The sequence below is a fragment of the Myotis myotis genome, unplaced genomic scaffold (assembly GCF_014108235.1).
Source record: "Myotis myotis isolate mMyoMyo1 unplaced genomic scaffold, mMyoMyo1.p scaffold_m19_p_30, whole genome shotgun sequence".
NCBI classification, from domain to species: Eukaryota; Metazoa; Chordata; class Mammalia; order Chiroptera; family Vespertilionidae; genus Myotis; species Myotis myotis.
The window spans coordinates 1,861,899-1,877,862 of NW_023416336.1; the positions used below are offsets into that span (position 1 = coordinate 1,861,899).

General features: G+C 44.8%; 1 protein-coding gene across 1 annotated transcript in view; it reads right to left on the bottom strand.

The window, feature by feature from the left end:
• Positions 1-2,759: 2,759 nt before the first annotated feature.
• VWA3B (von Willebrand factor A domain containing 3B) overlaps positions 2,760-15,964 on the bottom strand; it is a 134,856-nt gene continuing 121,651 nt past the window's right edge. Inside the window, exons 23-27 of the mRNA XM_036302281.1 lie at positions 15,252-15,363; positions 9,372-9,496; positions 8,123-8,260; positions 5,907-6,007; positions 2,760-3,761 (exon numbers count right to left, since the gene is read on the bottom strand). Coding sequence (XP_036158174.1) covers positions 3,500-3,761; positions 5,907-6,007; positions 8,123-8,260; positions 9,372-9,496; positions 15,252-15,363 — 738 coding nt within the window. The 3' untranslated portion in view covers positions 2,760-3,499. The remainder of the gene's footprint in view (positions 3,762-5,906; positions 6,008-8,122; positions 8,261-9,371; positions 9,497-15,251; positions 15,364-15,964) is intronic.

Genomic DNA, 15,964 nt, shown 5'->3' on the forward strand with positions numbered 1-15,964 from the left:
TAACAATATATATGAGTATGTATATTAATAGATTAAATAAGGTGCCTTTAAACAGAAACACACAACAAAGGTCACATATTGATCCATTGGTGGAAATGATGTGACCAGAGGCCTTCAGGCATCTAACCCTGTTCTCCTGAGGATCATGATCCAATATTTGCCGAATTCAGTGTTACATAGGACTTGGTAGAACAGAACTGCCATGAATAATGAAAATTGACTACATTTTCTTCGTGGCTATTATAGATGAGGTTTTCTGTATCATTATTTGTGTGCATGAAAGCTATTGATTACTGTATATTAAATTTCTATCCTGCCACCTTCTGAGTTATTTTTATTGTATGAATTAGCACTATCATAGATTCTTTCAGGTTTTTGAGGTATACTTTTATCACATGCAAATATAATTTTACTTCTTTTTCAATTTCATTTCCCTAATTAATTTCATTTGTTTAATTGTGTTGGCCATAACTCCTCCCTCCCTTCCCCTTTTTTAAGGACCACTGTACATCTACGTGGAAACGCTCTGAGCTGATAATGGACTGTGTCATTGATCCATTGACTCCTGGAGTTGAAAAAGAACTTAAGAGGCAATGTTGGCGACTCGGTCACTTGATGCTTGGATCTTTATACACCACTCAAGTGGTCATCCAGTCTCTTCTTGAACGTCTGTTCCTTGGCATCTGATAAGAGTGCCTTCTCTCTTTCAGGGAGTAACCCTATACCCATTCCACATAGTTCTGTGCCAATTATACAAGGTGGCAATCAAATCTGGACACATAGCGATTACGATTATTTTTACAGCTTGAACCCCTTTTGTTATTTCTGGCACGTGCTAAAAATGCACATTTGTTCAGTGACAGTCAAACAGGAGTTACCTGAGGCAATGCATACAGATGCACAAGCCACAGCCTAGCACAGCGGTTCTCAACCTGTGCGTTGCGACCCCTTTGGGGGTCGAATGACCCTTTCACAAGGGTCGCCTAAGACCATAGGAAAACACATATATAATTACATATTGTTTTTGTGATTAATCACTATGCTTTAATTATGTTCAATTTGTAACAATGAAAATGCATCGTGCATATCAGATATTTACATTACGATTCATAACAGTAGCAAAATTACAGTTATGGAGTAGCAACAAAAATAATTTTATGGTTGGGGGTCACCACAACATGAGGAACTGTATTAAAGGGTCGCGGCATTAGGAAGGTTGAGAACCACTGGCTTAGCATCTCTCTTGCCCTCTTTATTTCTCGGAGATCTTTCCTGTGCCCAATGTTTTGGAAACAGCTGTTAAATACATTTTATCAGGTTCTAATTTCTTTCTGGTGGGGGAGGGGGATTCAATTTGTTATTCAGTATTGGCTGGAAGTTGCCCTAGCTGGTTTGGCTCAGTGGATAGAGCATCGGCCTGGGGATTGAAGGGTCCCAGGTTAAATTCTAGTCAAGGGCACATGCCTGGGTTGCAGGCTCGATCCCCAGTAGGTGATGTGCAGGAGGCAGCCAATCAGTGATTCTCTCTCATCACTGATGTTTCTATCTCTCTCTCCCTTCTTCTCTAAAATCAATAAAAATATATTTTAAAAAATATTGGCTGGAAGTGCAAATACACTGTTGTTATTGCAATTTCCCCCAGCACATTGGCTGGGCATTATCAACAAAGGACAGCACATTGAGCATATCACTTAATGTCACTGAGTACACCGTGCTCTGTAATGTAATACTAACAAACTATTATCACGTGTCTTTGTCCCATTGTCCTTCATCCCTGCAGTTCTGTGGAGATGAAGAAAGGTAGAATAGATAGAAGGTGCCCACCTTCCAGAAGTCAGAGGTCTCCCTGGAGCCTGACACAAGCACTCAGTTGCTTGTTGAATAATTAAATGAGTGCACATCAGCCCACATGGATGCACGCCGGCCCACATGAGTGCACACCAGCCCACATGGATGCACACTGACCACATGAGTACATGCAGGTCTACATGGATGCACATAGGCCCACATGGATGAACGCAGTCCCACATGGATGCATGCTGGCCCACATGAGTTCAGGCAGGTCTACATGGACGTACGCAGGCCCACATGGATGCACAATGGCCCACATGGATGCATGCAGGCCTGCAGGTGGCATGATGATTACAGCGATTGAATGAATGGCTTCTTCCCTGCCCCACCCATTTTCCACTGGGCTCCACAGCCTTCCTGCCTGGGAGAAACTCCAGGCTCTGGGTGGCAGTATGCCTCCCACAACTCCCTGCCTTGTTCTGGACCATTTCCGTAATTCCTTCCTCATTGCATTCCTACTTTTGGCCTGATGCTGAGCTCATGTCCCTTTTCTTACACATTTTTGGAAGTGGATTCCTCTCTTAATTTCTTTGCCATACCTTGGTGATTTTTAGCTTTCTGGAATGTTAGTATCACTTTTAATTATGTTGTGAATTTTTAGAGTATTGGAATGCTGCCTAAGCTTTTGCAAAAAGCATCCAATATTTGTCTTATTAATAATCTGTATCCTATGGTTATCTAGCCCAAAAGCTATTATTGACCAAAAGTGATTTGAATGAGCTTTTTCATTTTTTAAATTATTTAAAACTAATTTTATGAAGAAATTAATGAATAGGGGTGAATACTTTTGTATGTTATTGCTAAAATGTGTTCAAAGAAAGCAATATCTCATAATCCAGTAACTTTGAAATGTTTCCAATGTAAGTTTTTATTCTGGTTCCACGCTCAATTAGAGGTACCTACAACAGACTACAGACAAAAACAATTAGGAAGGGCTCAATAAAAACAATAAAATAGGAAATGTTCAGTCTTGTAGCTCTCATACAAGTTATTAAGTCTTAATTTCAGTCCTAATATTAAATGATAAAAATCCCTAATTCATATGAGATACTCAGTTTAAAACAAGACTTCAGGCTTGCATTATAACTAACTTCTAAAATTTTTGAAAACGCTACAACAGTAGTCCATCGGATTAAACTTCTGGGTGTGGAAAGTTCTCCAGAAGATTGAGCATATTTTTGTGAGGACAGGGGAAGGAACAGGACAAAGAAATGAAAAGCCACCACCAACAAGCCCCGATAGGTCGGAGATCCCGGTGGGGGAGGCAGAGAAGTCTACCTGGTTACAAACAGGGACAGCGGGGTGGGATGCAGGCAACGGCCTTACCTCAGCAGAGGGGCTAGGTCCACAGTGTCAGGGCTGGGGTCTGGGCGGCCCCGGAGGAAGAACGCTGGCTCTCTTAACCATAGCTGCTACTATACTGCTTTAAGGTCTCCTGGCGGCAATCCTCAGCCCTTTGTTGCTGTGGAAGGCTCTATGAGTGCAGGGCGGGGCTGCTTAGGTGGAGGGGAAGCAGGGATGACTCCGCTGGCTGACTCTAAACCCTGCGCCTCGACCCTTCTCTGGGGAAGTGGTGTCAGCCTTACTTAAGGTATTAGGGCTTTGGCTGTACTGAGACCTAAACTGGCCCAGAAACTGGGGGGTGATCTCACTCTTGAGAGATTTCTGGGTGTTCTGGAGATAAACAATGTCGCCCCCCTCCCACCTTGGGCTTGGGGTGTCTCCAGGGGTAGGATTCTTGGGACCTGTTGCCATGGCAAGGGTCATCTGAATCCGAGGACACCGCCTCGTGCAGAGGCAGCCTCTTGGCGGGTTTCTTTTTCTTTCTTCTAAGCTCCCGGAGGTCGGTGGTGCCAGCTTCTCTGACTGGCCATGTAAGTAAGCTTGAGTTCTTCATGCCCACATCTTCCCTAGAGAGACAGAATCGGGGTCACCATGGTCTCCACAGCTGCTGTGTCTACCGAGAGATCCAAGCCGAGAGGCAACAGGTGTGGGCGAGGGTGTGGAGAAAAGGGAACCCTCGTGCACTGTTGGTGGGAATGTAAATTGGTGCAGCCACCGTGGAAAACAGTATAGAGGATCCCCCAAATTAAAACTGGAACTGCCATGCCCTAGCCGGTTTGGCTCAGTGGATAGAGCATCAGAATGTGAACCAAAGGGTTCCGGGTTCCATTCCCATCAAGGGCACGTACCTCGGTTGCAAGCTCCTTCCTGGCCTGGGCCCTGGTCGGGGTGGGTGTAGGAGGCAACCAGTCAATGTGTTTCTCTCACATCGATATTTCTCTCTCTTTCCCTCTCTCTTCCACTCTCTAAAAATTAATGGAAAAATATTCTTGGGAGAGAATTTAAATAAATAAATAAATAAATAGTAAATGTTAGCATTAAAAAAAAAAAAATGGAACTGCCTTATGACCCAGCAATTCCACTTGGGTATTTATCCAAAGAAAATGAAATTACTATCTTGAAGAGATATCTGCACTCTCATGTTCATGGCAGAATTATTTACAATAGCCAAGACATGGGCGCAACCTAAGTCTCCATCGATGAATGAATGGAATACACACACACACACACACATATACATATATTATTCAGCAGTAAAGAAAGAAATCTTACAATTTGCAACCACTTGAATGGAACTTGAGGGTATTTTGTTAAGTGAAATGTGTTAGAAAAAGACAAATACTGCATGATCTAGTGGTCGTTGCCAGGGTGGGGGAAATGGAGAGGTGTTTGTTGGTCAAAAGGTACCAAAAAACACAGAGAAAATATACTGGACAATTTATTTATCCAGAAATGTCTTTCAAAGAAGGCAACTTGGGAACAAATACCTTGACTTCATTCAGCCATGCCAGCATGGCACACCATTTGAGAACTGGCTTTTTCAGAGCCTTCAGGGTAAGTTAGGACACCAGCTACCTGGTGTTTGTTAAACCATATTTTGTTCCCATAATCAGCATCTGCCACCTTGACCACCAGCCTTCATTCTAAAAAACTTTGACTATGGCTGATTTCAGATCCTTTTGGAAATTGTCAAGAAAAAGTTAATAGGATGGGAAAAATTTTTAGTTATTTCTAAACAGAAAATTCCATCGATCAAATCCCTCTTTAAAGGAGCAAGATTTACCACATGTGATACTTTTCAAAGATCAGCTCAAAAACTCTGGAGGTAGTTTCCAAGAAAGATGAAAAACCTGGCTTGACTATTTCATACCCATTAGGATAGTTATTATCGAAAAGAAAATAAACAAAACTAAAAAATAACAAGTCCTGGCCAGGATGTAGAGAAACTGGAATCCTGTGCACTGCTGGTGGGAATGTAAAAATGGAGCAGCTGCTGTGGAAAGCAGTAGACAGTCCCTCGAAATGTTAAAAGTAGAACTACCATGTGACCGGCAATTCCACTTCTGGTTATATACCCACAGAATGAAAGCAGGGCCTCCCCTGTTCATAGCGGTTTTACTCACAATAGCCATGAGGTGAAAGCAACCCAAGTGCTCAGAGACAGAGAGAGGGGTAAACAAAATATGGTTTACACATACAATGGGACATTGTTCAGCCTTAAAAAGGAAAGGAAGTCTAGCATTTGCTTCAACATGGATGAACCATGAGGGCATTGTGCTAAGTGAAACGAGCTAGTCACAAAAGGACAACTACTGTATGACTCCACCTATGTGAGGTTCCCACAGTAGTCAAAATCATGGAGACAGAAAGTAGGACGGTGGTTGCCAAGGGCTGGGGAGAAAGAATGCCTTGAATCCTCGCAAATAAAAGGAGAGTAATTCCTTCATCTTCATGACAGAAGTCAGAATGCTTTTCTGAAAGGTCAGCAAAAATAGTGTTGGATTTGAGATTAGAACCAGATAGACAAATAACCTGGAGGTAAAAGGTGTGACACTGAATAAAGAATAACCATGGAACCACGGTTTAAGCAATAAGTTGCCCACCTCTGCTTCCTCCCGAGTTCTTAGAGATCATGAATCTCAACCTAGAAACTGATTAAAGGTACAAAGTTATGAATAAAATTCAGGAAGTAAAAAGTGGGGTCCACTTACACTTTGGGATCCTCCTGAATTGGGGGTGACTTTATATGAGAGCAAGAGAGAGCATACTTGTTCTGGCTGATCTTTATAAGTGCATTTCGTGGGCAAAATTCCTGCAATAATACAAAAGAGTAACTGAGAGATGTCCACAGTTCAGATGTAATTTTATTCCAGCTCAGCCCATTGTAATAGCGACTAGCCATTATCCTATTTAGAGTGATACTTAAGAGTGCAGTTTAGATACAGAGCCTCACTTGATAATTGCATGCTGAATAAAAGTCATTGTTGAGTCCTCTCTGTCATTCTCCATGCCCTGGATCATTTGCCAAGTCCAGCCACATACGATTCAGTGGGTGCACACACACACACACACACACACACACACACACACACATCCTCTCACATAACCACCGTCCTATCTTTATTTCGGCCTTGGCCATCTCTTTCCTGGGCTTATAAGCTGTCACCACCGCCCCTTGATGAGCGCTGACCGTCAGCCCCATGCGTCTCCCAGCATCTCCATCAGAGCTGTTTTCAGCGTCCATGCCCTGACCATGCCACACCCTGGGGATGTGCCAGGATGTCTCTTCAGTCATCCCTGGATTTGCTTCCTCCTTTCCTGCCTGCGAGACATCCCACAGCAGTGCCAGCCGGTGAGCTTCTGGCGGCCCCTGTGCTGTCGTTGAACAGCCCCAGGAAAGCCCGTTTCTCTCAGGCTTTCCTGGGTTGATGAGAAGGCACCCTTTCTCCTCCTTGTCTGTCAGGTTGCATTCAGTGCCTCTGGGCCCACTGGCTCAGTTGCTGTTTGCTCACGGCCTTCAGTCCAGAATTGACTGGATGTTTCATTCTGCATAGCAGCAGGCAGGCGCAGAGGGCGAGCGTGCGGCCTGAGCGCCAGACCTCCTGGTGCCTGCCTGTTCTACGCCCGTGTGTGATGACCTCTCTGCTTCGGTTTCCTTGTCCGAAGACAGGGTGACTGGTCCCACGTCACAGTGTTCTGGGCTCTCAGCGGTCCGCTGCGGGCCACGCACTTGGAGCAGCACCTGTGGCACATACTAGGGCCTAATAAAGTTAGCGTCTGTGATTCCATTTGCTCCTGTTTGCTCACCAGTCTCTTTTCCAAGCATAGTAAGTAGTCCATCCAAGTAAAGTTATTCCTATTAGAAACATCATTTCTTCAAACAATTTGAAAAGCAATTGTGAGAACCTTCTCTTCCCCACGGGCTGTCATGGTGCAAAGGTGCCCAGGCCACAGCTCCTGCACTGAAGGAGGTGGGAGCTGGCTGGAAGCCGGTGTGGGAAGAGGGAGGACAGTGGGCGGGCCCCCCCGAGGGCCTCGGCAGGGGGGCACAAGGAGGCAGAAGCTGCTTTGTGGAAAGAAGATGAAAGGCCGTCCAGGAGGAGCAGAAGCCCAGGGCCAGGAAAGGCCGCTGTGTTTCAGCTCACAGGGCAGCCAGGAACGTGTCGGTCAAGCCCAGCTTTTTTTCTTTTCCTTTTTTTCCCTTTCTTCCTTTCTTTTCTTTTCTTCTTTTTAAAATTTTCAGTTATTGTTTACATTTAATATTATTTTGTAGTAGTTTCAGGTGTACAGCACAGTGGGCAGACAATCCTGCACTTTATAGAGTGACCCCGATATTTCCAGTCCCCACCTGGCACGTACAGAGTTACTACAATATACTGACGATGCTCCCTGTGCTGTACTTCACATCCCCAAAGCTGCACTTTTTCTTGAGGTTGATGAGAAGTGTGTGGGGGTGGAGAGGGGAGGGGACATCAGGCAGGCAAATGATATCATCAGGTTCATAACTGATAAGGATGTTTTCTGAAACTTTTAGGACAGATCCATTGGGAGGACCGGCAGGGGAGCATCAGGCAGGAACTTCCTGAGCATCAGCATCAGCGAGAGTGAGAGCGAGAGCGAGAGCGAGAGCTGTAAGGACAGGAAGGACCTTGATGAAGCCAAGGGAGCTCCCAGGCAGGAGGCAGAGCGGGAGCCCAAAAGGCCGTCCCGTGGAGGAGCAGGGAGGCCGTGGCTCCAGTAGTAGGGGCAGCTTTTGTGTGTTGAGTGGGCAGAATCCAAACCACAGGGGGAGTGGATGCAGCTGGGAAACCATTTCTTCAGGACACCTGGCAGGGCCAGGAAAGAGCTAGGTGTGGCCCACAGAGAGGGGGTGAGGGAGCGGCTCCTGCTGGCGACACAGCCCTTTCCCAGAACCAGTTCTACTTACTCTCCGATTGTTACACTTCAAAACCGTGTAGAGTTTATCTTCGACCACATCTGGATTCGGAAGTGCTATGACAATGGCAGGGACATAGAAGTCAAATCCATTGGGTGTCACGATCTTGGCAAATACATAATCTCCAACCTGTAGATGAGAACATGCTTCATAGAAAAGGCCTTCTAGACAGTATTAATATAAGCGTGTTTTAAAACACCCAGGGTTCTAAATTTCAAATACATAATTTTTTCTCAGACAGAGCCAATAGTTCCACAATTCCTGCACTCATTGGCCACCCTGGAATGCAGTGATTGGCTTGAGGAAGCCCCGCTGCAGCAGGGCCTGGGAAGGGTCTGGAAACATCCCCCCAGGACAGGTGGGAAGGGCCTGCAGGGCCTCACATGAAGACCCAGGGGAGAGGAACACAGGCCTGCTCGCGGTGCTCGGAGCACACGGAGGACTCCGTGGGTAAAGGGACATGGAGATCGCTTCCAGCGGACAGGAAGTCCTGGGCAAGGACACAGCTGCTGGGCACTTGTCAGATGGACAGGATCCCGCCAGGAGGAAGTACGCTGACATGTGCCTGGGTCTGGCAGGGGAGGTGGGGCCACACGACCAGGTGCCCCTGCAAGTGGCTCCCTTGGTGCTTTCCTTCCACGCTCTCCAAAACCCATGACACTGCAGTTCTGGGGCTTTCTCGCTACTCTCTGGCCTGGCTGTCAAGGAAAGCATGACCTCTGCCCTTGCTTCAAAACTATTTAGCCCGGCCGGTGTGGCTCAGTGGTTGAGCATTGACCTATGAACCAGGAGGTCATGGTCTGATTCCCGGTCAGGCACATGCCTGGGTTGTGGGTTCAATCCTCAGTAGGGGGCATGCAGGAGGCAGCCAATCAATGATTCTTATCATTGATGTTTCTATCTCTCTCTCCCTTTCTCTCTGAAATCAATAAAAATATATTTTTTAAGAAAAACTATTTAATATAGTTTGCAGTTATAGTTTCAAGAGCACAAACAGCCTCAGCAGCTCCCTTCCCGGACCATCTATGGCCTGTAAAGTGGCCAGTGCAGTCCTGAGCTATATGCCAGGCAGTTAGCAGATCAGGATCATGAACAAAGAAATCTCCAGGCAAGTGGTCATAGAAAAGGGGCCATTCCTCTTCCAGCCCAACCAGAGTGCAGCGAAGGGCCTAGCACGGCAGCCTGTCCTCAGAGGGCTGGGAACGTGAAAGGGTTCAGGAACAGGTGCTGGAGCCAGTACCTGGAGCAGCGGGCAGGGCATGGCGCCCCCCACAGGCGTGATGAAGGAGGTAGGCACCACCTTGGTGTCTCCGTACCTGAAGTTCACCAGTGCATGGGTGGGGCTTATGCACTTCTTCACGACCCCTGGAAGGAATCAAGGTTAAGATATGATAGGAGAACAAGGAAAGCCTGTTGCCTTGGGCTGCCCCTCCTGTGGACTGGCTAATTGTCACACTTTGCCTCTTGTACGACTCACCAGATGGCGAGGGACGCCCCCGGGGGGGCCTGGGGTGCAGACTGCAGGCGGGGAAGGGCATGCTCTGGTCTGGGCACCACAGAGCTGGGGCCAGAGCATGCACAGCGCACTCACCCAGCGTCACCAGCAACCATCTCAGAAACAGATACCCTCTTCCTGGACACCCTACCATCAGCTTCCTCATGCATTTGTTTTAGCCACACTCCCTCCTATAAAGCTTAGATATGAAAACCAATGCTGTTCAATTGTGAGTGAAAAGGAAATGCGAACCCCCATCACACAGATCAATGAAAAGCCCGCGAGGTTGAGCACATCCCACAGCTTCCCTAAAATCTACAACCAAAACGGAGAAAACAAGAACCCAGATGTTTTCATTCTCCTCAGAGGAAAACCAAAGGAAGGTGCCTTGCTGGGTGCACATGTGCTGTCATTTAGCCGAGGTGAAATCGTGTTCCTGTTATGCACGGGTGATACGTATCCGGGGAGGCCTGGGCAGGACCCTCCTGGCAGTGGCAGCTGCCAGGACCTCCGCTCCGAGACAGAAAGTGCACGTCCCGTCTAACCCAAACTGAGGAACATTCCATAAAATAATTGACCTTATCTCAAATAATGTCAATAACATGAAGCAGGAAATGCAGGAGAATGATTCTAGACCAGGGGTGGGCAAACTTTTTGACTCGAGGGCCACACTGGGTTCTTAAACTGGACCGGAGGGCCGGAACAAAAGCATGGATGGAGTGTTTGTGTGAACTAATATAAATTCAAAGTAAACATCGTGACATAAAAGGGTACGGACTTTTTTTTTTCTTTTAGTTTTATTCATTTCAAACGGGCCGGATCCGGCCTGTGGGCCGTAGTTTGCCCACGGCTAAAGAGACATGCTAACTAAATTCAGTACGTGATTCTGGACAGGGACCTGTGCTAGAGGAAAAATGCTAGAAGGCCATTATTGGGACAATAACCAAATGGAAATGTACAGATAAAAAGTAGTATAATAATGTTAAGTTTCCTGAATTGCATAACCTTATAGTGGTTATATTAAGAGATTACCCTTCTTCCTGAGAAATACAAATTGATATATTAATGGTTATGATGATTTTATCTAATCTCAAATAGTAAAAAAATTAATGTGTGGAAGGAGAGAGAGAGAGAGAGAAAGGTGGGGAGAGAGAGAGGAATACAGGTGGTAAAATAAATGTGACAAAATTTTAAAAATTGGTAAATCTGGGTAAAGAGTATATAGGAGTTCTCTGTATTATTATTGCAACTTTTCTGTAAGTTTGCAATTATCTATTTATATAAAAACTCTGGGTGTTACATCACGACTGAGGCTCGACCAACTGGAAGGAAGTCAGTCCTGCAGGGGTTGTCTTAGAAATGGCTGCACCCTCCCTGAGCTGTTTCCCATGAGGGCAGCGAGGTTTCAGGCAGGAACCCGCCCTCGGAGCATAGTCACACTGAGTCCTGGGTCCTCTTAGCCACAGCTGCGCCCTTCCGAGCTGTTTCCGGTAAGGGCGAGGTGTGAGGCAGGAACCGGCCCTCGGAGCATGGAGGCATATCTTTATAAAGTTTTAATACATTACAGTGGGGCCTTGACTTACGAGTTTAATTCGTTCCGTGACGGAGCTTGTAACTCAAATTACTCATATGTCAAATCACTGTGACGTTTTCTGCGCCAACTAACGGTGGGGTATCTGAAGCTGGCTCATAGGTAACCCGAATTTTAGCTCGCGACTCAAAGCAAAAAATTGGCTGAGAGACGGCTCATATCTCGAAAAAACTCATTAGTCGGGACACTCGTAAGTCAAGGCCCCACTGTATATGAGAGGTCATGCTAGTACTGTTTTACCCACAGCGTCTACAGGAATTGCTCCAAATTTACCTCTCGGTGGAAGCACCTTTCATTTCCAATATAAATTACCCATTCCACTAAATGAAACTTCAATTTCTAGACTCGATATAAACAGTGAAGTTGCTAAAACTATTAAAAAGGCCCAACTTCTCTTTATTGATTAATGCACCATGGCATCCAGTCATGCTGTAAATGCCATAGACACATTACTAAGAGAAATTATGAATTTGAATGTTGTATTTGGTGGGAAAGTTCTCCTGCTTGGAGGGGATTTTCGACAATGTCTCAGTATTGTACCGCATACATGCAATCGGCCATAGTACAAACGAGTTTAAAGTCCTGCAATGTTTGGGGATGTTTCAGAAAGTTGTCTCTTACAACAAATATGAGATCAGAGGATTCTGCTTATAGTGAATGGTTAGTAAAACTTGAAGATGGCAAACTTAATAGCAGTTTTCATTTAGGAATGGATATTATTGAAATCCCCTGTGAAATGATTTGTAATCGATCTATTATTGAAGCTACCTTTGGAAATACTGTATCTATAGATAATATTAAAAATATATCTAAACATGCAATTCTTTGTCCAAAAAAATGAACACGTTCAAAAATTAAATGAAGAAATTTTGGATATACTTGATGGAGATTTTCAAACATATTTGAGTGATGATTCCTTTAATTCTACAGATGATGCTGAAAAGGAAATTTTTCCCATTGAATTTCTTAATAGTATTACCCCTTTGGGAATGCCATATCATAAATTAAAATTGAAAGTGGGTGCAATCATCATGCTATTGAGAAATCTTAATAGTAAATAGGGTCTTTGTAATGGTACCAGATTTATTATCAAAAGATTACGACCTAACATTATCGAAGCTGAAGTATTAACAGGACCTGCAGAGGGAGAGGTTGTTCTGATTCCAAGAATTGATTTTTCCCCATCTGACACTGGCCTCCCATTTAAATTGATTCAACGATAGTTTCCTGTGATGCCAGCATTTGCGATGACTAAATAAATCACAAGGACAAACTCTAGACAGAGAAGGAATATTCCTACCTGAACCCGTTTTCGCACATGGTCAGTTATATGTTGCTTTCTCTCGAGTTCGGAAAGCATGTGACATTAAAGTTCTAAATACTTCAGCACAAGGGAAATTAGTCAAGCACTCTGAAAGTGTTTTCTCTTAATGTGGTATACAGGGAGATATTAGAGTACGTTTAATCACTGTATCAATCATTGTTTTCATAACTGTTGTTTTTATGTTTTTGTTGTTTTTATTTCATGCCTCTGTTGTTATATCCTTTTGTTACTGTTTATTAATAAATTTATATATTATTTTCATATACATTTTACTAATTTCCTTTCATCTCTCACACTTCTATTATAGAGAAAGGGCAAATAGCAATATCAAAGTATTTCCGCTAATTAATTCCCTTTTAATGTGCATGAATTTCATGCACCGGGCTACTAGTTTTTTATAAAAATAACTATCACAGTAGACTTGAAATTCTCAATTAAAGAAAAGATTCATTGACTTTAGTGGGGAGAGGAGCAAAAGCTAAGCACCTCGGGTACCCATGCATCACCATTTCAACTGGCCTAGGCAACACTTCCTACCTGGCCACTAAGCAAAGCACGGATTTTACAACTAAATTCAAATGTTTATTTCCTCTGAACCGACTTATCTGAGTTTAATCACAATCGCAGATTAGAACTTCTCAAATAGCCCGATCCCGTGCAGCTAGGAGGAGTGTGTGCTCTCTGCCTCTAACTGCATATTAAAACCAACCAACCCCCAGGGCAGTAATCCTGCTGGCATGGCCTCGGCATTGCAGGTGTCCACGTGTCACCTGTTTCCTCTACTTCCCCAGACAGGTAGCGAAGTGCTCAGCATGTTCTCATCACAGGGGGAGGGTGCTGAGGAAACATTGGAGCCAATCCACTTTGCTCTGAGACCCTGGCCAGTAAACTGATCCCAAGCCCTTAATCCAGCCATTTGGAATCCAGTCCTTGTCAGCATTTTCATTCACCTGCCAAATGGGCTTTGGACCCCTCTCCCGGCTCAGATCATAGGACCAAGCAGGGTGGCTCCTGTAGCCACCGCCCAGCACATTAGCGCCCCAGAGGAATGGCAGGTTTTCAGGCCCTGCTCCTGCAAAGGGGCTTTCTGTCAGCCTATGAGCTCATCTCAGCCGCTCAGATCATAGCCACACTTATCCCACCCACTCCAAAGCACACACCTAGCAAATTTCAGAGAAAATGTCTTAGTTGTCAGTTCTACACAGATGCCTGCCGGAAACCAAACTCCAGCTGAAGCATCCCCCCCCCCCCCGCCTTTTTTTACTTAAAAATAAGATTTTAATTAAACATTACAAAGAATTATTCCTTTAACCCTGAGTCTGAAAAGAAAATCTGTCTAGAGATAGAGATCTTGAGACATCACACAAAAGAAGTGCGCCTCCAATTCATTATGTTGCTGACACATCTCATTACCTTCCTGTCCACACTCCCATGGCTTGTAGGTGTCACTGCTTATGGCCCAAGCCAGGAACCTGAGAGACAGCCTAACCATCCTCAGCCACTCTTGACACGGCAATGAGAGAGCCGTCCAAATGTGACTGTGTCTCCCTGCTTTAAGTGTGGTTCCCCAATAAAATCCACACTTTGAAAAAATCTTTGCCCAAGGGCATACTTATTGATTTTAGAGAGGGGGGGGGAGTGAGGGAGGGAGGAAGAGAGAGAGAGAGAGAGAGAGAGAGAGAGAGAGAGAGAGAGAGAGTTGATTAGTTGCCTCCTGAATGCACCCTGATCAGGGATCAAACCTGCAACTTGGGTACGTGCCCTGACTGGGAATGGAACCCACGTGTTTTAGTGTGCCAAACCACATTCCAACCAAGTGAACCACCCGGCCAGGGAAAAATCGCCATTTCTTAACATGACCCTTAATAAACAGTCCCGTATTTACCTCTCTGAAGCACCTCATTATTTCCTACCCTTCCTTTGCATTCTAGTTCCCGCCATAATCTGCTTTATTTCTCCAGACATGACATGTTTTCTTCACCTCTAGATCTTCATTCATGTTACCTTCACTGTCCGCGAAGCTCTCACGTGAACGTGCCTGGTTGGTGCCTGTAGGATCACCTGCTCCAGGAACTCTTGGGCCAACCGCTCAGGCCTAGCCACACGGCCTCTCCCTCCAATGGGCCACGGGCATTCGGCCTCAGGACTTTGCACCGCTGTTCCCTCCGCTTAGAACTCTCTCCTTCCAGGTAAGCTCATGGCCTGCGCCTGCTCCTTCAGGCCCTCACTCGTCACCTTCCCCGGCAGCTCTTCATGGGCCACCATAGTTAGAATTGCTCCTTTCACCTCGACCCCTTCGTGCTGGATTTCTCTCTGTAGCACTGTATCTGACACACTACATATGTGTCCGGTTGCTTGTCCGTCTCCCTCACTAGAATGTAACCTCCATGAAGATAAGAGTTTCCATCTGTTGCTCACCACACTAGCTTGAACAGCACTTTAGGAATATTACATACATGGAACACAGTAGATGTGCAGTAAAGATTTGTTTGCTAAACAAATGAGGGATTAAAGTAATGTATTTTCTGGCTATCCCTCCCTCCCCGCAAATTATGGGGAGAAACCCATCACTATTTCATTTTAAAAGTGGAATATCTTAGTACGGCTATGAAATCTCAACGTTCTAGGGAAAGCGCAGTTTGAGAACCGCTGGTCCCCTCCCCGATAGCATATTCTTTAACAAAGCAATCTTACAAAATAAAATATCTACCTGGGAAATAAAAGCCATTTGCGTCACATCTTGCAATAACCCTCTGGCCTTTGAGGTGATGCAATTTTTTGGATTTGATTTTCTTTGTTGAATTTCCTTGAAATTTCTGTGGCTAAAATGATAAAAGATTATAAGTGAAAGGAAAGTCAGTGCAGACAGCGACAGTCGCAGGCCCCGTGTCTCAGGCCTCAGAGGGGAGTGCGGGACACGCGTGTGCTGTGCCCTCTCTCTGGAACTTCCGGCTCTCCGCTGCTGGGAACAGGCTTTCACCCAACTGACCTGAGAGCCTTGCTGCCTGAACATAATCAGATTTTGTTAAAACAAAACAAAACCAAACCAAAAATGCCAACCTTTTCCAGAGAATTGAAATAGGATCCAGAGTCTTAAAACATAATATTCAACATATCATTATACAATCCAAAATGCAACAGACAAAAAAAGCAAGCCAATATGACCAGTTCTCAAGGTATGAGGCGATCGATAGATCACAATACTGAGATGACCCAGGTGTTGTAATGATCAGATAAAGACTTAAACCAACAATTACAGTCCATGACGTAAAGCAAAACTTTTGAAATGAATGAAAAAATGTTTTCAGCAGAGAAATAGAAAATAGTTTTAAAAAAAAACTATAAAAATTACAAAATGAAAATTTTAGAAGTAAAAAATAATATCTGGAAGGGCTTAATAGTGGAATTGATATGACAGAAGAG